This window comes from Lissotriton vulgaris, chromosome 11 (assembly GCF_964263255.1).
Source record: "Lissotriton vulgaris chromosome 11, aLisVul1.2, whole genome shotgun sequence".
NCBI classification, from domain to species: Eukaryota; Metazoa; Chordata; class Amphibia; order Caudata; family Salamandridae; genus Lissotriton; species Lissotriton vulgaris.
In genome coordinates, this window is record NC_141699.1 from 171,297,663 (window position 1) to 171,321,085 (window position 23,423).

Below are 23,423 nucleotides of genomic sequence, written 5' to 3' on the forward strand. Positions count from 1 at the left end.
TTTCTGCCATCAGAAAGCGGGAAAGCCTTTACAGTCTACAGTGAGAGCCCACTCTACCAGGTCTGTGGCCTCTTCGACTGCACTCTTTGCCGGAGTTCCATTGCATCAGATTTGCAGAGCTGCAACGTGGTCCAGCAGGCACACGTTCACGAAGCACTACAATCTGGGTGCCATGGCCGAAGGGGATACCGCAGTGGGACAAGCTGTGCTCCGTAATCTTTTTCAATAAAGTGAGCCTCTGTTCTACCCTCCTCCTATGGTTTCCAGTCTTATGCATGTCTTCTCTATGTATACATATAGTTTTATAACTTCTATGACATGGATTTACACCTGTTGATTCCAACCTTTTTGTGTATACATTGCATCCTGGAAACTTTGTGTTCGGATACGGACTGCTTACTATTCTATATTCAAGCATGTGAATCTATGAAAGACACCCCAATACTGGAGAAGAACAATTGTTACTTACCTGTAAACAGGTGGTTCTCCAGTATTGGTGTCTTTCATAGATTCACATGCGACCCTCCCATCCTCCCCTCAGAGGCTCGCTTCTCCTCATAGACTCTGTGGTCACTCTTGTGCTACGAAAATCTGAGGGCTTGAGCTCTGAGGAGAAGGTTCTAGAGGGCTGCTGGCGCCTGATTGGCTGCAGTTTGGACTAACATAATGACAAGGATAGGCTGCATTGGAACTTCTTTTTCCCCATGCATTCCTATGTGGAAACTCTTGGTTAGGTACCAGATGGTTATTGTATGCATTTTTTGGGTTTTTCCTTATTATGTGTATATATATATATATATATATATATATTTATTGTGTGTATATATATATATATATATATATATATATATATATATATTTATTGTATATTATTATATATTTAGCATTTATTGCTATTTTATTTACCGTGGGACTCCCACTCCGACGATGGGGAATATTCAAGCATGTGAATCTATGAAAGACACCAATACTGGAGAACCACCTGTTTACAGGTAAGTAACAATTGTTCTTATCCCTGCGGGTGATCTTGTAGCCGTCCGGGATGGCTATGGCGATGTCGGGCGCTGAGGAGTCGTTCCACCAGGTCTCGGTCAGGAAGGCCACGTCGGCGGCAGAGGTGTCGAGCAGATCCCAGAGCTCGACGGCATGTTTGCGTGCGGAGCGGGTGTTGAGGAGTATGTGTCGGAGGTGATTGGGTCCAGTCCTTGGGGGTTTGGTGGTTCTGTCGTAGGTGAAGCTGCAGGTGCGGCAGGAGTAGGGTCCGTGGGACCATTTCGGGGCGGCCGGGAAGCAGGTGTGGTTTCGGGTGGCGTTGAGTGCGTGGAGGCTGCTGGCGTCGTAGTAGAGTCTGGTGTTGTGGCGATTGCGGGGTCCAGAGGTTCTGGCGCTCGGCACGGTCCAGGAGTGGACGGGCGCAGACGGGCTTGCCTTTGGCGTGGCCGCCCAGCTGCCGCCATTATAAGGGGAGGTGGGAGGGAGGAGCAGCTGGGAGGCAGGGGGCAGTGAATGGGCATGTGGGGGCGGGGGCAGCAGCGGGGGCGGAACTGTTGGGAAGGAGAATGGCCACGAGGGAAGGCGAAAGATGGATACGACGGCACAAGGGACGCAAGTGGCAAGAGGGACACGAGTGCACAAAACAGCAAGAGGCAAAAGGAACGAAAGAACACAAACACAAAGGGACACAGAGGGGAGTGAGACAACAGTGGTTAGTGGGCACAGACGGCAGGAGCACTGGTGGTGCTGCAGCGAGGAGGAGAAGGAGGAGGGGGGGGGGGGGAGAGTGACCTACCTGGTAGGGTCAAGGGGGCGCTCCCAAAGACCGCGATAACAAAAAGTTACTGGCGAGGAGTTGTTTATGAATTTTGAGTAATGTATTATTATTGCCTCCGGGACGCTCACATTTTATTTTGGACTTTTTTGTAAAACCCTTCTAACCATTTTGTGATGTCTCTAAGGCTATTTCGAGGTTGGATATAAGGGCACATGTATGAAAGTATTGTAGCTCAAACCCAGCGGCGAGGCTTTTAGCATTTACTAGTTGCTTGTATTTGGGTACTGTAAATCTAAATTACTTGGACTTCGTGGTGAGGTCAGTTTTTAGTTCACGACGATTTTTAGAAAGTGCACCATTTATTTGCAACCTGTTTAAATCCATGCATTCATTGCTTTCCATGTACTGCATGGTTCCCACGACCTGTGCGGATCATGGGATAACGAGGGAAGGGGGCGTTGTAGGAGGCCGAGAAAGAGACTGAACACCAAATGTATTTTGACATTTGAGGGAGATGGACACAATACCATAGCCCTTATTACATATATATTTCATGTTAACCTCTCTCTACCAGAGCGGGAGGCAACGTTATGCCAGCAGGTGGTAAACCCCTTCCGGAGTGGCAGTGCGATGTCCCCGACAGTCCTTTTAAGCTGCTCCTCTGGGGAGAGAGGGTACCGCTGGTGTTTTCACGCCGCTATCCCGGTGATTGCACGCTGAACCCTAAAGCCCCTACTGCGGGATGAGCCCCGCGTGAGTCCTTTTTGGAAGGGGGTGAAGTGTCACGCGCTGTATGCTTCTTACCCAGTAGCCTTGAGCAGTTTCTTCCGTAACCGCCTCCTTTCTTGTCAGAAGGCTCTGTTCTTAGTTTTTTGAATAAGGATTCTATTACACCCCCTATACTTCTCGGACCAGTTTGTCCAGCTGTGGAGCATGAATGTAAACCATCAGAAGGTTTTAATATTGCAGAGTATTCAGTCCGACAGTGAACACTTCATCTCTTATGCAGAAGGCAGTGCCAAGAAACCAAACACTTCCCCTTCCTTAAGGTTGCACAACTTGTACGATTTGTCTCCATCATGAACTTTGCTTTGGGTAATCATATTCTGTTTGTTTATTTAGGCTACTTAAGGTAGATTCTTTGGATTTGCAGAATGCAGACAAGCAATGGCAAATCTAATATGTAGCGCTTTTTACAGTACGCATGATAAGCTATCAGAACTACCCTTACGAAATCTCAGTGAGTCTCTTCAATACAGTGGGAACCCTCTCCCAATTGTTGTTTTGGGCCAGTAAGCAACCTCGGGTCTCAATGAACCAGTTTACTCGATCAGTTTATGATGGTTGCCTTGGATTGACCTACATGCACCTATACTAATGGGCTGCTCAGCTAGCTGCCTGTGGTAACTGCTCTGTTTTAGCTCTGCGGTTGTCCGAGATCACCTTCCTTGGCCCTGGCTGCTTGAACACCACTGCAGAACTGCAGAACTGTTGCAGGAGTGCAGACTGACGCAATTAACCCTGCCTATGGCTATGCTCCTGGCTGTTAGAGACAGGGCCAGCTTTAGCGCTGGTGGCGCCCTGTGCGACAATGATTGATGGTGCACCCCCCCCCCCCCCCCCCCCCGGCTCCCTCAAGTCAAGTCATAAAATTTGTATAGCGCACTACATACCCAGAGGGTTTCAAGGCGCTTAGGAAGGGGAGGAGGATTATTTGTCAAATATCCACGTTTTAAGCTGCTTTCTGAACGCTAGGTGATTCTGGGTGAGGCGAAGGTAAGCGGGGAGTGAGTTCCATGTTTTGGCAGCCAGGTATGAAAAGGATCTGCCTCCCATGGTGGTCTTGTTGATGCGAGGTACAGTGGCTTGGCTTGGCTGGAAGAGCGAAGTTGGCGGGAGGGGGTGTAGAAGGACAGTCGAGAGTTGAGGCAATCTGGTCCGATGTCGTAGAGTGATTTGTGTGCGTGGGTAAGCAGTCGGAAAGTGATCCTCTTATTGACGGGTAGCCAGTGGAGGTCTTTAAGGTGACCAGAGATGTGTTCGTTGCGTGGGATGTCTAAAATGAGCCTGGCTGAGGCGTTTTGGATTCGTTGTAGTTTCTTCTGGAGTTTAGCGTTGGTACCTGCGTAGAGGGTGTTTCCGTAGTCCAGTCGGCTCGTGACTAGAGCGTGGGTGACTGTTTTCCTTGTTTCGGAGGGGATCCAGCGAAATGTTTTTCTGAGCATGCGAAGAATGTTAAAGCAGGAAGAGGATACGGCGCTGACTTGTCTGTTCATTGAGAGTGAAGAATCCAGGATGACGCCATGGTTCCGTGCGTGGTCTGTCGGGATGGGTGCTTTTCCGAGGGCTTCCGGCCACCAGGAGTCGTCCCATGCAGAGTGGGATGTACCTAAGATGAGGACTTCTGTTTTATCTGAGTTCAGTTTCAGACGGCTTTGTTTCATCCATTCGGCGACTTCTTTCATTCCTTCGTGTAGGTTAGTTTTGGCGGTGCTGGGGTCCTTGGTGAGAGAAAGGATCAGTTGAGTGTCGTCCGCGTAAGAGATGATGTTGAGGTTGTGTTGGCGGGCGATGGCCGCGAGGGGGCTCATGTATACGTTGAAGAGGGTGGGACTGAGTGAGGATCCTTGAGGTACGCCGCAGATGATTTCAGAGGCCTCGGACTTGAATGGTGGGAGGCGGACTCTCTGTGTTCTTCCGGTGAGGAACGAGGTGATCCATTCCAGTGCTTTTCCTTGGATTCCGATGTTTTTGAGGCGTTGTAAAAGGGTGCTGTGGCAGACTGTGTCGAAGGCTGCAGAGAGGTCGAGGAGGATGAGGGCGACTGTGTCTCCATTGTCCAGTAGAGTTCGAATGTCGTCTGTTGCTGTGTTGAGGGCGGTCTCAGTGCTGTGTTTGGCTCGGAAGCCAGATTGTGAGGGGTCGAGTGATTTGTTGGCTTCGAGGAAGGCGGCGAGCTGGTTGTTGACGGCTTTCTCGATGACTTTGGCCGGGAATGGAAGAAGCGAGATGGGGCGGTAGTTTTTGAGTTCGGTGGGGTCTGCTGTTGGTTTTTTCAGAAGAGCGGTGAGTTCAGCGTGTTTCCAGTCTTCTGGGAAGGTAGCGGAGTTGAAGGAGCAGTTGATGACGTCTCGGAGGTGCGGAGCTATGACGGAGTCTGCTTTGTTGAAGATGTGGTGAGGGCATGGGTCTGTGGGGGATCCAGAGTGGATGGAATTCATCAGGCGGATGGTGTCCTCAGTGGAGATTGGGTTCCAGGCGTTAAGGGTGTTTACGGGGGGAAGATGGTCAGCAGATGGTAGGGTGGGTTGGCTTCCGGGTTGGTTGTCAAAGCTGTTGTGGATGTCAGCAATCTTGTTGTGGAAAAAAAAGGCTAGGGAGTCGCAGAGGGTTTGAGAGGGGGTGATGTCGTTGGAGTTGGCCGAGGGGTTGGAAAATTCCTTGACTATGTTGAAAAGTTCCTTGCTGTTGTGGGCGTTGTTGTCAAGTCGATCCTTGAATGCTGTTTTCTTGGTTTTTCGGATCAGTTGGTGGTGAGTACGGGTGGCGCTTTTGAAGGCGTCCTTGTTGCTGGTGGATGGGTCTTTTTTCCAGGCCTTTTCAAGGGAGCGGCACAGTTTCTTGGACTTCTTGAGATCATCGTTGAACCATGAGGCCTTCTTGTTGCCAAGTTTGTGTTGACGTTTTTTCAGTGGTGCTAAGGTGTCGGCGGTGTTGGATAACCAAAGGGTGAGGTTGGAGGCGGCTTCGTTGGCGTTAGAAGAGAGGGCTGGGGAGGTTCGAAGGAGCGATGTGGAGATCTGATCACAGGTGATTTTGTTCCAGTTTCTTTGTAGAGTTGGTTGGAGGTGGATGATGGGTTTTGGCTTGTTGTAGGTGAAGTGAACGCAGCTGTGGTCAGTCCAGAGGAGATCCGTAGTGTGGCTGAAGGAGACATGGTTGCTGGAGGTGAAGATGGGGTCGAGTGTGTGACCTGCGATGTGGGTGGGGGAAGTGACCAGTTGTTTAAGCCCGAGGTTGTCCAAGAGGGTGGAGGTGTTGCGGTCGTTGATCTTTTCAAGGTGAAAGTTGAGGTCTCCCAGAAGGATGTAGTCTTTGGAGGGGAGCGCGTGTGGGGTGATGAATTCCGTGATGTCTTCACTGAATTTTGCGCGGGGTCCTGGTGGTCTGTAGAGGAGGGTGCCTCTGAGAGTTGTCTTGGGGTCGATGTGGATCTGGAAGTGAAGGTGTTCGGAGTTAGCGAGGTTGGCGTCGGAGCTGGTAGAGATGCGGATGGATTTCTTATGGACGATAGCGATTCCTCCTCCTGTATGGTCGGTGCGGTCCTTGCGTGTGATCTTATAGTCATCAGGGATAGCGATGGCGATGTCAGGGGCGGAGGAAGCGTTCATCCATGTTTCCGTTAGGAAGGCGACGTCAGGAGAGATGGTGTCTAGTAGGTTCCAAAGGTCAATGGCGTGCCTGTGGACCGAGCGGGTGTTGAGAAGGATGCATTGTAGGTGGTTGGGGTCGGGAATCTGTGGTGTGGTCGTAGCGGAGATGTTGTCGGTGCCGCTAAATTTGCAGGAGAAGCAGGAGAACGGTCCATGGGTGCGTCCAGGAGCGGCTTGGACGCAGTTGGGGGCACGACCGGGGTTAAGGGCTAGGAGGGTGGCGGCAGCGTAGGTAGTGCGGGGGGGCTGGGCAGAGCGAGGGGCAGGGGGTCTGGCGCTGGGCGCGGTCCAGGCGCGGACGGACGTAGACAGGCTTACCTTTGGCGCGGTCGCTGCGCGTGAACGCTTCGCGCGGGAGCTACTGTCATATATGGATGGTGGAAGGGGAGGGGCGAGGGCGTCTCAGCTGGGAGGCGGGGCGGGCTACAGATGACCAAAACAACAATCAGGCAAAATGGAGGCGGAGGGGGGAGCACAGTGGAGATGCGCACAAGCAGGAAAAGCGGCGATTTCACCAATGTAAAGTGCAGATTAAATACAGCGTCAACCAGGCAGACAGCGCTAGCAATATATGGCAGAAAGAATAAGCAAAGCAGCAGCAACGATACCAGTGACACAGCAGGACACTGGGGAGCGACCACTCAGTACAGTGCCTTTCAAGTCTCCATAACCACTCTCTCTGAGGTGTATTTCATTATTTATATAGTGCCACCTATACCAGTGTAGGGTGTCGGAGCACTTTACATCACACACACATTGCACTAGAGAATCAATCATGTGTGTAAATCAGTGTATAGGACATGTTACATAAGCCAGAAGACTAAAAGGCGAGTCACACGTCATTCATATAGTATAGTTTAAGAAGGCTTATTCTTGAGAAGCACAAACTAACAATTTTAAACGTAGCCCCATGGTTGTTGGTGACCTTTTTAATAATAAGGATTTTTTATAACCGAAATGTACCCTTTTTAAAACATTAAGAATGAAAGACGGAGGAAGACATCATAATGCTCCAAACTATACCTTAAAGTTTGCATGCAGCTCTTTGACAGTTATTGCTCATTGTTCCATGTTAGGATTTTTACATCTAAACTGCTAGTAAGAAAAGGATCTCTGACAAAATCACTGATCTTTTTAACCTATATGCACTTTGTGATCTGCATGGTACACATTCTTTGCAGCAGGCAAATTAACCCTCTGTGCTACCATAAAATGAGTTAAAACTTCCACTTGACAAACTCCTTTGTTCGCAAGGAAGAACATTAATCCCCGAGTTATCTTGACAATTTATTTTTGTTTGAAAATTGCAGAGGCCAGCAATGCAGCTGGTGCTTTTAAAGCCATAAAATACTTCCAAACGGGGAAGCCCCCTGTAAGAGTCAGCCCTGGTGCGGTGGTACCGGTCGCACCACCCTAGAACCAGCCCTGGTTAGACAGCTGAACTGTGAGGCTTTCAAGCCTGGGACCTTATCAGAATCGCTGTTCTGGGGTATGTTTGGGGAAGTTGCCAAATTTACTCTTTTGATGTGCTGACATATGAGTTCTGACTTCACACTTCCCAATTTTTGCGCTATGTACAGTTCTGGTATGATATAAAACGCTGTCAAACAAACTGACCATCGTCAAAGGAATTCAGTCACATGGAGCAAAAGTAGCGATTGGCCCTTTAGGCTAACAAGGTATATCTTGTGTCTAACACTACCTGATAGTCACTGCACTGGACCATCTTGCGCACCTGCAGGCTTCCTGGGAGGACCATTTGGGAAGCTAGAGGAGGAGGCTTGGAGGATAGCCAAGATGATACCACAAAGCAACAAAGTTTCAGCCTGTTTGTGCTTAATCCAATTTGGTTTCCTGCATCAAACTTAAGACGCCCCATGGAAGCTCTGGAAAATATACGAATCAATCAGTACATTTGTAGAGCGCACAACTCACCCCTGAGGGTCTCAAGGCGCGGTGTGTGGTGCTGTTACTGCTCGAACAGTCAGGTCTTGTGGTTTCCTGAAGGTCAGTTGGTCCTGGGTCTGTCGCATGCGGATAGGGAGGGTGTTCGAGGTCTTAGTGGCGAGGTGGGAGAATGATCGGACGCCTGCGGTCGCTCGTCTGATGCGGGGGATGGTAGGGAGGGTGATGTCGGCGGAGCGAAGCTGGCTGTTCCGGGTGTAGAAAGTGAGTCGTTCGTTGAGGTACGCTGGTCTGGTGTTGTGGAGCGCTTTGTGAGCATGGGTGAGGAGCTTGAAGGAGATCCACTTATTGACGGGGAGCCAGTGCAGGTCTTTCAGGTTGGCTGTGATGTGGCTGTGGCGGGGGGTGTCCAGGATGAGGCGTGCAGAGGCATTCTGTATGCATTGTAGTCGTTTCTTGAGTTTGGCTCAGGTTCCTGCATAGAGCGTGGCCGCAGTCAAGCCTGCTGATGATCAGGGCATGGGTGACTGTCCTTCTGGTATCGGTGCGGATACATCTGTAGATCTTGCGGAGCATAAGAAAGGTGTTGAAGCAGGAGGAGGAGACAGTGTTTACTTGCTGGGTCATTGACAACGCTGAGTCCAGAATGACCCCCAGGTTGCGTGCGTGGTCAGTGGGCAGCTCCCAGTGCGGCTAGCCACCATGAGTCATCTCAGGGGGAGGTGATGGATCCGATGATGAGGACCTTGTCTGAGTTCAGTTTCAGGCTGCTATTCATCATCCAATCGGCGATGGCCTTCATTCCTTCGTGGAGGTTGGATTTGGCGGTGGTAGGGCCCTTGGTGAGGGAGAGCATCAGCTGGGTGTCGTGGGCACATGAGATGATGTTGAGGTCGTGTGATCGGATGATGTTGGCTAGCGGTGCAATGTAGACGTTGAAGAGTGTCTGGCTGAGGGACGAGCCTTGAGGTACGCCGCAGATGATCTTGGTGTCTTTAGAGCGGAATGGGGAGAGGCGGACACTCTGGGTTCTGCCGGTGAGAAAGGAGGTGGTCCAGTCTAGGACTTTGTCGCGGATCCCTGTGATGTGGAGGTGTGTGAAGGGTTTGGTGGCAGACTGTGTCGAAGGCGGCCGAAAGGTCCAGGAGGATTAGGTCAGCGGTTTCTCCGTTGTCCAGCATGGCCTTGATGTCGCCCGTTGCGGCGATGAGGACCGTTTCGGTGCTGTGGTTGCTGCGGCATATGGATTGGAATGGGTCCAGGATGTTCTGTTCGAGGAAGGTCAGTTGCTTGTTGACAATCTTGTCTATGACTTTCGCTTGGAACGGAAGTAGGGAGATGGGCCGGAAGTTCTTGAGGTCCTTGGGCTCCGCCTTGGGTTTCTTGAGTAAAGCATTGATCTCGGTGTGCTTCCAGCTCTCTGGGAAGGTGGCGGTCTCGAAGGAGCTGTTTGACCTTGCGGAGGTGGGGTGCGATGGTGGAGCTTGCTTTGTTGAAGATGTGGTGCGGGCAGGGGTCGGATGGTGAGCCGGAGTGGATGGTGTTCTTGATTTTGATGGTGTTCTTGATTTTGATGGTGTTCTTGATTTTGATGGTGTTCATGATTTTGATGGTGTCTTCGTCGACATGGGTCCACGAAGGCAGGAGGTTAATGTGGCTGTGCAGTGAGTCTGAGGTGTCGGCGTCTGTCGGGGGGGCCTGCTTGTTGAAGGTATCGTGGATGTCTGCGATCTTGCTTTGGAAGAAGGTGGCTAGGGAGTCGCAGAGGTCTTGCGATGGCGGGATGTCGTTGGAGTTGGAGCTTGGGTTGGAGAGTTCCTTCACGATGTTTAAGAGCTCTTTGCTGTTGTGTGCATTGTTGTCGATGCGCTCTTTGAAGGAGGAGCTTTTGGCGGTTTGGATGCATTGGTGTTGGCACTCTTGAAGGCTGCGTTGCTGTCTGGAGTCTGTTCGTGATGCCACTTCTCAAGCCTACGGCAGGCCTGGAGGTCGGCGGTGAACCAGATTACTTTTCTGTCGGTGCATCTGTTCGAGGGATTCTTGATCGGGGCGAGAGTGTTTAAGAGACTATTAAAGACCTTGCTCTTTTAGATATACATCCTCACTATCTCCCTCTTCGCACAGCACCGAGAGATCCCTTTGGGGATGATTCGTATGCGCTCAATAAATCCACAAAGTAAAGTTGGCCCAGTCGTCGATCCATTGCCTGAGGTTGTGGGCAGCGGAGTCAGTGGTGTCAGTTGGTTGGTCTCGGGCGAGGGTGAGTAGCTGGTCTTCTGTGACTTTGCTCCAGCTGAAGCCGGGGGTTCTGTTGTGTGCGGTGGTGCGTGGTGGGCTTCTCATAGGTGAAGTGGACGCAGAGGTGGTCGATCCAGTGGAGTTCGGTGGTGTGGCTGAAGGTGACGTGGTTGCAGGTGGAGAAGATGGGGTCAAGCGTGTGTCCGGCGGAGAGTGGGAGTCGTGATGAGCTGTTTGAGTTGGAGGTTGTGGAGCAGGGTGGTAGAGTTGCTGTCGTTGGTGTTCTCAAGGTGGAAGTTCAGGTCTCCAAGGAGAATGTAGTCCATGGATGCAAGGGCGTGCATGCTGACTAAGTCGACGAGTCTGCAGATTAGGGTGGTGCTGGGGTCGGTGTGGATCTGGAAGTGAAGGTGTTTGGCAGCGCTGAGGGTGTCGTCTGTGCTGGTCGAGATTCTGAGGGTGTTTCTACAGACTATGGCGATTCCTCCGCCTGTTCCATTGGTGTGGTCCCTGCGGGTGATCTTGTAGCAATCGGGGACGGCTATGGTTATGTCCGGTTCCGAGGAGGGGTTCATCCAGCCTTCCGTCAGGAAGGCGACGTCCGGGGAGGAGGAGTTGAGTAGGTCCCAGAGTTCAATGGCGTGCTTGTGGGCGGAGCGGGTGTTGAGTAGAATGCACTGGATGTTGTTGCTTTCTACCCCGGTGGACGTTTTGGTGGTTTGGAGGCTGGTGTAGGTGCAGTTCCAGCAGGAGAATGGTCCTTGGGTGCGCTTCGGGGTGGCCCAGACGCAGGTGTGTGATTGGCTGACGTTGAGAGCATGGAGGGTACTGGCGTCGTATCGGTGTCCGGAGTCGTGGCGTTCGCGGGGGCCAGGGGATCGGGCGCAGTCCAGGGGATCACTGGCGCAGACTGGCTTGCCTATGGCGCGTCGAAGTGCGGCCGTCATAAGAAGGGGAGGTGGGAGGGAGGAACTGCGGGGAGCAGGCCGAATGGGCGAACTGGGCTGCAGGGGATGCAGCGGCGGGAACGGAACGGAACGGAACGGAACGGGACAGAACAGAACAGCGGGGGAACAGGCAGCAGGGCACAAAACCAGTACAATAAGGGAGAAACAAAACAACATCACAGAGATGCAAGAACTAACTAAAATGCAGGAACGTAACGGAGGCAGACAGGAAAAAGGGCAGTGCGAGTATACAGAACCTACTGCCCACCACTGGGTCACCAGGGATGGGGTGCAGGTGGTAGCCTGCGGGTGGAGGAGAGCCTCGAACTCGCGTCCAGAGCGGCAGCGGCGAGCACAGAACACGGGCACAACAGGTGATGCTATGTGGTGTGGGGAGCGACCTCCCTGGAGCAGGGTCAGGGTCACTCTCCTCATCACGCTGCGGCCGCCATAAGAAGGGGAGGTGGGAGGAAGGAGCAGCTGGGAGCGGGACAAATGGGCGAGCCAGGCCACAGGGGATGCAGCAGCAGCGGCGGGAACGGGAAGCAGAACGGGCGGGCAACAGGCAGAAGGGCACAAAACCAGTACAATACGGGAGAACCAGAAGAATATCACAGATACAATAATTAACATGCAGGAACGCAACAGAGGCAGACCGAAAAAGGGCAGTGCGAGTAAACCGAACCTACTGCCCACCACTGGGTCACCAGGGATGAGGCGCACGTGGTAGCCTGCAGGTGGAGAAGGGCCTCGAACTCTCGTCAGGAGGGGCAGCGGCAAGCACAGGAACACTGGCACAACAGGTGTTGTTGTGCTGTGACCTGCCTGGAGCATCTGACACTCCCCAACCTGTCGGATGTCACCAGAAGCTAGAGGGATTCTTTCACCTGATCTGGACATAACCTATAACCCTGGTCTATTAGCAACAGGTTAATAAAGCAGGCTCCAAGGTTTTCCAATGTCCTGTGGAACTTGTATCTAGAGTGGGTGTCCTGGGCATCTTTGAGTGAATGGATCCATCACGAGTCTTAGTTGGGCATGGAATTCTAAACTTGACATCGCAAAGACTCTTCCCTCCTTACACAGTGGTTGAGGGGTATGGACTACTGTGATTGAACAGAAGAGATAATCTAGCAGGCAAGGGGATGCCCAATCAAACACAAAGAATGAGACCCAATTCTGATGATTGTACTCTTGTATCTAATTACCTGCCTTTTTCTTTGTAACCTAGCCCCACACTTAAATTGTTTTATAGCTAGCTTCCCTGCTTTTTGCATATCTATTATCTGTTTAAGGCGTAAATCAAGAAATAATACAATTTAAAGGAAATCACTTGCCAAAGCTTAATTTATTTTTCAAATGACATGAATGATAGGATTCATATAGAGCACGTACAGCTGCCCAAACAGGCGTCCTGCCGCTAAGCCAACAGAGCAGGAACCATTATGCATTCAACACCAAAACTAATGAGCGGAAAACAACCTAGTTTTTAGCCTTCTCCCTAATTGAGATTCATCATCCACCTCCCGCAATTAACGGAATATTATTCCATAGTTTCGCTGCTTAATATGAAAAGGCTTTGCCTTCCATTTTCTCAGTCTGAAGATGGGCAGCTGTAGCAGCCTTGCTCTACTTGATTTCAGGTTTCTAGCCAGAATATAATGCTGAAATCTGTCTCTTGTATTTTGGACCAGTAGCTTGGTGTAGGCGGTGTACCAGGTTCAAATATTTAAAATGAATACGTTTTTGTACAGGCAGCCAGTGTATCTCTTCAAGATGAATTTATATTGTTGAACAACTTGGCAGCTTTAAAATCATATGTGCTGCAGCGATCTCCAATTCCTGGAGTTTATTAATGAGAATTTTACGGAGAATGAGAGACTGTTGGCATAATCAATACGCAAGGTGATTAAAGCATGCATGACTATTTTATGTGCTCCAGAGGTGAGATCTAAAAAAAAATGTTGGTCTGTAAAAGAACAAAACAGGTGCCAGTATTGCTAAGAATGTGCTGGTGAATAGACAACTTGTTTTCAAATTTAGCCCACTAGTTAGTTTTTATTTTTTTTTAACCTCAGTTGCCGGGTGTGGGTGGGGGGGGTGGGCTGGGGGGAAGAGAGGGAAGTTGGAAAACCAATTGCCAGCATTCATTGGAAGTAAATTTATTCACTTTATTCCGAGCTAGCATATCCTTTCTTTATGGAGTTACATTTCAAGTAACTCTGTTGCATCCATTGAATGACCTGTTAGCAGCTCTTTAAAGTTGCTTTTGACAAACTCGATATAGCTCTGTCCTACAATGGGTTGAGCTGAGTGTCAACTGCATAGGTTACTGCTTAAATCCCAAAAGATTTGCTCAGCGCTGCTACAGGTGCCATATATCTCTTAACAACCACGGGTTCTGGCTCTTATCAGTAAGGCTGAGCCCAATATTCAAACAACCAACTTGCCAATACTGATCATTCTCTAATCCAATTCTTTGATGGGGCTCAAGTGAAGAACTCAATGTGACCCAGAAACCTCTGTTTCGATATTCTTTTATTCTGTTTATAAAATATTTTTTTTTTCTTCAATTATACAGTTGTTTTTAAATATTACAAGACACCACAATCCAAGAAACACTTATGATACAATATCACAAATGTGGAATGAAAATCCCACAGTTTAATAAAACCTTTTTGAAAAACATTATATGACATATAATGCAGACCAAGACTAGACATTTAACACCTACGAATCACATGACATACAAGCCCAGACAAATATGACATTATTCAGTTTTATAACCTTATGTTTCGGGCTGGTCAAACAGTGAAATTTTTACAAAAATCCTTAAACTGTTTAAAAGTTTACATTTGTTTTTATATCAATCTTTGAAAACCGTTCAGGATGATCACTTCTTGTGTTACTTGTTTGAAAAAAATACGGTTTACATGTTTCGAATCTTACATCTCAGGGGTTCTCTTCAGGACCAGAAAACTAAGAAGAAAGGAGAATTAAGCTCCTGTTGCTACCGTAATTATTAGGTCCCTTTCAAGAACTCATGGACACCATATTTTTGAGCCAGTTTCAACACCAATCTCATAATCTCTAACAGAAGAGAAATTACCTAGTTTGATCAGCCGATTTCCTCTGTTCCGTAGCAAATCGGAGAATCTTTTCCATATTCTATTCAATCAATTACCAAAATCTTAAAACAGAAAAAAGAGGAGCAGAAAACCAAAAGAAAGTCAGTCCTTAGTTTGTTCTTTATAAAAAAAGAAAATCCTATTGCTGTGTGTTGACTTACATGTAACTTACAAGATAACCATTCCTTCAAGAAGTCGATTAAGATGATGGGTCTTGGACCAGTATCTTTAAGAAAAGAGAATCCCATTGGTTGGGGAAGCTGTGCCTAGCTTATCATTGAATGCAAGGTCATCCGAATTGTTTTCAAAGATCACATACCTCGTTTAACACTTTAAAACCGGTGGATACCGCCGTGTTTGTTCGACATGCGCATCTACACGGGGAAAGATATAAATGTGAGATTAAAACAAACTGGCTCATTTGTGCTTAATAGATAAATACCATCTGTGGTGTTAGTCCCTCTTTCATGTAATGATCACATGGCCCCAAAGATCTTCCTTCGTGGAGCTTTAATGAAAAAACAGCTCTTAAGTGTCGCAAATGCCTTACAGTTTCCTGTTTTGTAATCGTCCAGATTCCATTGCTTATATCAGTCATTAAATCCCGCCATTTTTTCATCTTGTGCGCTATGCAACCCTTATTTCACATTGTTTCAATCGTTTAATGTCAGCACTCCCATCAGACCACCTAGAGTTTCTCTGTTGTACTGATACCATTACTAATAAACGCCCCCTGACAAAAATAGTTACCTCCGTCTCCGCTGTTCCACCTTTTGCGGCGTCCTTCCTTTCCACCCGGCGATCGTGATTGCAGCTGTCTGTTCGCGTACTATGTTAGCTGTCCGAGTTATCTTGCTATTGAGGTCGCATGACCCACGTCAATGGGCGTGACTCATTGATTTCTGGGAGTTGTAGTTTTTTTTACTTTATCCTGCTGTTTCTCGTGCTTGCAATACCCACAGGATTCACACGAAGCCGAAGTCTTGTGGTATTGACTTATTTGAGTAAAAAATATTTGGGATCTAGTCCAAATGGATTCTTTTATAGTGTTGGTGAGATGAATATGAATTCAATCGAACCTGTTGCAATATGGTACTATTTTACGTTTAGAAATTACCGGGACCTTATTACAAAATTGGAATATGGTGTCCACCAGAAAAAGTATGGACTCTGTCGAGTTTTTTTTTTTATTCTAAAAATTGTTCTGACACCCAAAATGAAATGAATTTCCTCAGGAACCAGAGGTTCTTTATGCTAGAATTGACTGCCTTTGCAATAGAACTAATCTATTTAGCGCTATTTGTCGAGCTGCCTGTGCAGGCTCTATGGTTTGAAAAAATAGGCAGTGAAAATGTGAACTTAAATTGAGGAAGTCTTAGTTTTAGCAACATCTCTATAATTTATGCTTTTCCGATAGACTCAATGAACTATCAACTGCTGTGTTAAATGTAACTATTAACATGGCTTCTCTTTGAATAAGTCTGCGGTCCAAGTCACCCCCTCGGGGTCTTGGGCTATCTTAGATATTACAGTCCAAGAGGGATCTTTTTCTGAATGATTGTGGTTCGTCCAATGGTTTACTAAAGGGGCGGTCTGCACCTTTTGTCCGGACCCTAGATTTATGTTGTGTGATCCTGTGGCGTACCTCTTGATTAGTTTTCCCAATATAGAGTTTGGGACAAGGACACAAGATCCCATAGACTATGTTCTTTGTTTTACAGTTGATGAACGTGTGGTGTTTCCAGTTAACATTCTTATGTGAAAACAATGTACCTTCAATCGTTTGATCACAACAAACTTGTGGTGTCCTGTGACTGGTGGTAAACATAGTTGTTTGTGAAATGTATTCTTTGTTTAAACTTTAGATAATGCAGTACAGACTATTTTATTCGCTATACTGCTTTCCGGGTCCAGATTTTCTCAGATGCCAGTTTTGGTGGATTACTCTCTTCAGGAGGTTCGGGTTTGGACAGAATGTGGTACACAGACTGTGGTACACAGACTGTTTAATCTAATACTGGCTTCTTTCTCACTCATCTAAGAGGGTTTCCCGTGGTGTCCACCATGCCCTCTTCATGGCATTCTTTAACAGTTTTCTTGGATACACTCTGTATTTCAATCTGTCGATCAAAAAGTTAGCATGAGTGGCGTATTCATTTTTGTGAGAACAGTTTCTTTTGATCCTTAAAAATTGACCATAGGGTAAATTATCGCTTAAGTTTCTGGGATGGTGGCTGGTATTATGAAGGGCCCTATTCCTGTCGGTTGGCTTTTTGTGTAACGTAGTGACCAAACTTCCGTCAAACATATACTTCAGCGTCCAAAAAAGTCATTCTTTAAGAATTGTAATTAAGACTAAATTAGATGTTGGCTGTCCTTGCATTAAGCCATCCATGAAAATGAAGCAAGTAATCGGTTTCCAGTCCATACCATGAAAATGTTGTCCACATAGCGGACCCAATTTGAGATATATTCTCCGAATGAGTTGTGGATGTATTTCTGTTTGACTTTAACCATATACAACAAAGCCAGCTAAGGAGCAAAGGGACAACCCATTGCTGTCACTTTTATCTGAAAATAAGTCCTCACCAAATTTGAAGTAGTTTGTTCGAAGGGCAAAGTTCGCCAAACGCATAATAAATTCAGTTGGGACCGTAGCTGGTTTTGATCTTTCTTCCAAAAAGGTCTTAATTGCTGATAACCGACCTCTTGTGGTATCTGAGTGTACAATGACACCACGTCTAATGTAACTAACATGTTCGCTCCTGTCTCAAAATCCAATGATTCAATCTTGTTTAAAGTCTGTTGTATCACGAAGATATGAAAGAACCTCTTCTAAAAACGGTTTAAAAAAGTAGTCTATGACTTGGATATTAGTTCCATTACAGACTCGCACCCTGACACAATTGGTCTCCCTGGTGGATGGGTTTCACCTTTATGAGAATATACAATAATGGAATTCTTGGATGTTTCTTATGCAGAAACTCAAACTCTTTTTGTCCCACAATTCCTTGGTCATGTGCATCTTTTAGGATTGCCAATACTTCATTTTGTATTGTATTTCCGCCGTCGTATCTCTGCTGATTTTGCGGTGACATTCTCCGTTGCTCAATTGTTTTTCAACTTCTGAAATATATTCAGGGGTGCTCCAAACCACAATGGAGCCCCCGTTTTTCGCTTGTTTTATAATTAGACAGATCATTCTTTCATCTGACGATCACCTTTTTGTGCTTTTTTTTTTTTTTCTTTTTCTTCCTTTCCATGTTCGTAATGGCCGAAAGCACTGTCCTCTCAAACGTGATCACTTCATTTGGTATTTTACTAGGAGGAGAAATTGTTGACTAATTTCTATGTCCAGTGACCTCTGCGTTTATAGGAATTATATTTTCTGAAAATTGTTTTTAACCGAATCTTCTGACAAAATTCAGTTACTTCAGATCTCATTTTTTACAAAATCAGTTTTTTTGCCGGAACGAAAGACAACCCTTTCCTTAAAATGCTATCCTCTGCTGCAGTTCGAGGTCGGTTAGATAAGTTTTAAATGGGGGACGGAGCTAGGTTTTGTAGTACTGCCGCCTGTCCGTCATCTCACACGGTTAGTGTGTAGTATTGTTCTTTCAACGTGGCCTCGGTTTACCTCTGCCTAAAAAAAAGGCACTCCCGGTTGTTGATTGTTTCCCCAATGATTGATTGATGTTAAAACGTCCTTCACTATTATCTGTTTCTCCTCCAGAGGAAGAAGACTTATCTGAGAAGGAAATACATTTATTTCTTGACCTCCTCTAATCTCTGAGGAACCTCCGTGATTCTGAACGAGAGAAGAAATCCACTTGTTGATAAGGATAAGTGTATTCCAAACAAATTCTTTGTCACGTGGTTTTGTATGTGTTAAATGTCTTGTCTTGGATTATATGTCCAAAAATGTTATGTTTTTGAAAAGTTTTGTTTAACTGGGATTTTCATTCAAAATTTGTGATATTGTATCATAAGTGTTTCTTGAATTGTGGTTGTGGTGTCATGAAAAATTTGAAAAAAACCTTGTAGTTGGAGCAAAAAAGAAATAAGAAAAATCTATTAATATAATAATATTGAAACTGAGGTTTCTGGGTCACATTGAGTTCTTCACTTGTGGCCGATCAAAGTATTGGCAAGTTCGTTCGTTGTTGTTTGAATTCAGGTGCCATATAGACATTAAAAACACCGCAGACTCTGGAAGGAGACCCGATGGACATCATACTGAGGCTCTTTGTTCTCTGAGGGGTCCTAGCACATCACAAACGATTGGTGTCTATCCAGTAGAAAATATTGCACTCATTTCAACACTTGGCCACTTACTCCAACCTCTGTCAGCCTTTGAAGCAGAAGGGAGTGGTATACGGTATGAAATGCTGCAGCTTAATCTAATAGAATAAGGGCAGCATTTGCACCACTATCAAAGGAGACCTAAAAGTACACAGACTTCTAAAAAGGCCGATTCAGAACTGAATTTCGGCCTAAAGCCTGACTGCAAGTGATCTTGCAGTCCTCCTGTTTCTAAATAATCAGACAACTGGGAATTGCCCAGTTTGCCAACATCTTGGATAAGGCTGGTAGTAGGAAACTGGATCGAAAATAGGCTAATACCACTACATTAGCAGACTTTGTTTAAATAATGTCGTTTTTCTAGAGTGATGGCACTGTTGCTGCAATCAAGGGATTATTAAACAGACATTTATCACTTGGTTAAAGACCTCAGTGGCCTTCTCCAACACCCTAGGAGGATAGGGGTCCACCGGTGATCTGGCCTTACATTCTCTTATTGCTTTTTCAGATTGTGTTGGGGGTAACACATTAAAACTGGGCAATGTAATGAATCCTCTGGCAATTTTGTACTCTGCAGCAGCTCTGTTAACAGATATATGGACTTTCGGAAGAAGATCCTCTGGACCCTCTTCCAACAGTCATATTCAGTCCATCTTCCTCAAATTCTGGTTGTGCAAGTGCAGTTTCCCACCCCCCAAAATGTGCAGCATTTTTAAATTTCTTTTTTTCCTTCCAAGGGCTGGGCTTTCATGCCACATGTGGAATGAGGAGATGTAACAAACCCCAATACAGTCTGCTCTTTAGTGAAGTCTATGCAAAACATAGCTATTGCAGTGCTTTTAAAGTCGGACTGGTAGGGTTAGGGACCAACATGGAGACCATTGGGGTGGTATTTAAGGAAAGAAGCAGCAGATGGGTAGGAGGATAATAAAACGCACGCAAACCCATGGAGTGCTCCAAGAAAACAGCAGTTCCCTGATGTGACCCGTGGAAGGATACAAGTTATGCAATCAAAAAGATTGTAAAGAAGCTATGCTCTAGGGAAGGGACAAACACAAAAGTCGAAGATAAGCCATCAAATAAGAAGCATGCAAATAAGATTGATAAGGAAAACAAATGATAAGCAATTAGCCCACTGTGTATTGATATTAGATACAGTAGGCAAACAGCTAAAATCTGTCTGTAAGCAAGACCGAAGATGCTGCCTGAGACACAATAGCATTAATGGACATGCCAGGGACTTATTTTCAAATTTTACTAGTAATAACATTATGTAACTTTATGTTCAGTCTCCGCATTCTGTGTGTGATGCATTCAAGCACTGTTTGTGTGGTATAATGGGCACGCAGGTTGATCTAAAGTTGGTTTAAGATATGATTTCATAGCCAGTAGCACCAGATATTTATTGAAAAATCTGCCAACATTGGATTTGGAGTAAGTCATTGTCAATGATGGAAGATCAGCGCTTGAACTCAAGGCACTTTGCTCTCTTAATAATAATTGCAAAGCCAGCGTTCTTTCTAACGACAGCTGATGATAATAGAAGTCTGTGACCTTGGATGCTGATGATATTCCTAGGGATGAATAGCTTTTTGATGTACCCCTTTCAATGGGATAGGGCATTTGATGCGCCATGCTCAAGTCTGCTTTGATCCATTTGATAAATTTGCCCCTCAACAAAATTACTTTAGAACTTTGTTAAATTGTCCCTATTTTAATATCGAAGAACTCCCAGTGCTTAAAAAATCGTAAGTACTGGGTCTACATTTTGTCTTGGGATACGCCACCACCTACGTCAAATGCCAGAGTTATTGATTCAACATCATGCCTTTTTCATCTGCTACCCTACATTACCTGTCTCTTAACCTAACTCTGTTTTATAGAATTGTTTTCATCCCTGCTTTCTCTTAGTTACTGTTCTCCTCTGTGTGTGTGTGTGTGTGTGTGTTTTTTCTTTTTTTCTTTGTTTCTTTTTTCTGACCGTCTCTTTATTTTGCTATGCATGAAAGTCTAATAATGAAAAATAGGTCTTGGTTGCCAAAAATGATTTCCGACTCCCACCATCTGCAAACATTGGTACACATGAAGCACTGGAAGATTCATTCAATGAGGAATTTTAATAAGTGGCATTTAAAACCAGAGACTCTATCTGATATGATGATTTCTATTGGAGATTAGAGACTTACCTGGTTTACTTGTACATGACTATAGAGTCATCCATATATGATACTTTCTCAGCAAAATGTTATTTATTAAGAATTAGGCTAATGCTTTGCTATACCAAATACCCTCATACTTGTACTAAGGGTGGGCTTGGTAGTGCGTATGAAGACTCTGCTATTTGTACTGATATAATGTTTGACTATTAATTGTTGAATGATTTATTGTCAGGCAGATGTGGACAAGGCAGTGAAAGCAGCGAGGGAGGCCTTTGAGTTGGGCTCAGTCTGGAGAAGAATGGATGCCTCTGACCGGGGTTTGCTGATGAATCGATTGGCAGACTTGATGGAAAGAGACAAAACACAATTGGCAGTGAGTATTTTATCCTCCCTTATTTTTCTCTCCATTGGCTCTAATAAATGTCTTCATGTTCCTGTGCACAACATCCTTAAAGGCTTGGCTGCTGTTCATTTGTTATGGTTTTCTTAAAACAACAGTTACATTTACCCTAATTTATGTGATTTTTGTGATGGTTGTGTTACTGTTGACAATTGTCCCAGCTTGATATTAGTCCATGGGAGAGAGTAGAAGAGGTCTTGGGAAATGGGTGTCTTGGTGGGTTGTGAAGACTGCATGAAAATGATATATTGTGGTGTAGAAGATGAGCATACCCCCCTGATTGGAAACCAGACTTTTGTCTATGTGAAGATAGCATATAGGCGGGGAGGCCTGATAGGCTGCAGAGAAGTCCGAGTAATAAATGTACAGAATATCCAGGTGTAACAAGGGTTCGTTCACAACGAAACAGTGACCACATATCTAATGTAGAGTACCACAATGCTTTAAGATATCATTTAGAATGTGAAGACAAGTTTGCAGATTGGAAAAAAGTTCTAGCTTGGTCTCTGTGGCACTGAAGTAAAGAATTGTAGAGATTGCCAGTACCCCTCTAATTAATCCATGCAGACGTTTATCTTCTCATGACTGTTGAGGCCAGCGGGAGAAAACGAGAATACAGCATGCCTAGCGGAGAACAGTGGTGGGGGGGGGGGGGGGGGCTCTGTGTTGGCTTGAGAAAGAAGGGGACAGATTGGGGATAGATATGTCTTCCCATGTCGCTGCATGAAGGGTTATGCGGAAGTGGACAGTAACATCTCTTGCCCCAGTATTGGAACTTTCATAGATTCCCATGCTTTGTATCATTCCCCGTCGTCGGAATGGGAGCCTCGGTAAATAATAAAAAACTATAGTAGTAAGCACAAAGTGAAAAATAGGCCTAGGCCTCATCTCATTTTGTAGCTTATCCACCTCTTTTTGTAAAAGAGACCAAATTTCTGCAGCAGCCAATCAGAGCAGCCTCACCCCATAGAACCTTCCTGAGAGAAGCTCAGAGCCTCAGATTTTCTACCGCACGTTGTGCAAGGGAGTCTCCATTGAGCTCTGCTCAGTTTTCTTCAGTTTTTTCTTCAACTACTTGGATTTTTTCTCAGCATGTCGGAGAGGAAAGCCCTTTTTAGAGCCTGTGCCACCTGCTCTAAAAAGAGGTTGTTTGTCGAGGACAAACATGAGGATTGTATCTACTGTTTGTATCCGGACCATAAACCAACAGGCTGTCCGATTTGCAGATCCTTCTCAGCCAAGACCTTGAGGGACAGGGAAGGACGTCTCCTCACATGGCTTCAGAAGATGAAGGACCGGAAGGACATTATCTCTTCGGACAGTGAGGGCTCCTCGTCTATGGTGTCGTCCAGAAGGTCTCTAAAAAGGGGTAGGTCCCCCCTTTCTGCTTCAGACGAGTCCCGTCACAAGGCCTTACCAGGGACCTCTGACAGGTCCGACAGGCCGGCTGCCCAAAAATCTCCTCACCGAGGTGAAAAGGAGAGGCAGGGTAAGCCTGAGGAACAACTGGCCTCAAAAAAGGTGAGAAAGGCTTCTACAGTCTCTTCACCTTCCTCAGAGAAAGATCGTGGGGTCAAAAAGCCTTCAACCCCGGCTCAAGAGGTCGCTTCAGACAAGAAGCAGAAACCGTCGACGACTAAGCTCCCAGGTACGTCGTCTACGAGTGTTAAAAAGGACAGCTCTACCAGGGTTGCCTCGTCGACGGGCTCGTCGACGACGGCTGCGTCGACGCCTACACCGTCGACTGTTTTCAAGGCTCCGGAATCCTGCTCGTCGTCGACGAGGGTGACCACCTCCACGTCGACGACAATGTCTGCAAAGCTGCCGTCGACGGCGGTGTCGTCGACGAGAACGACTTCGACGACCATGTCGACGACGCCGGTTGCTATGTTGATGACGACGAGCTCGTCGACGGTCCCGTCGACGATACCTTCATCGTCGACGATGAGCTTCACCTCGTCGACGACGCTATCCTCGACGACGAAGACAGTATCTATGTCTACACTTCCACTGTCGCAGACCCAGAAGACCTTCCCATCGACGACGGCCTCATCGACGACGGCCTCGTCGACGACGACCTCGTCGACGATGGATATGTCGGATAAACATGTTTTTTCGCGGAAAAGAAAACAGATCACGC

The 23,423-nt window shown here is 46.5% G+C and overlaps 1 protein-coding gene across 1 annotated transcript in view; it reads left to right on the top strand.

Annotated features, from left to right (window-relative positions):
- The window catches only part of ALDH2 (aldehyde dehydrogenase 2 family member), a 186,333-nt gene that overhangs the window by 64,443 nt on the left and 98,467 nt on the right, over positions 1 to 23,423 (top strand). Inside the window, exon 3 of the mRNA XM_086943067.1 lies at positions 21,116 to 21,256. Within this exon, the coding sequence (XP_086799193.1) occupies positions 21,116 to 21,256 (141 nt within the window). The remainder of the gene's footprint in view (positions 1 to 21,115; positions 21,257 to 23,423) is intronic.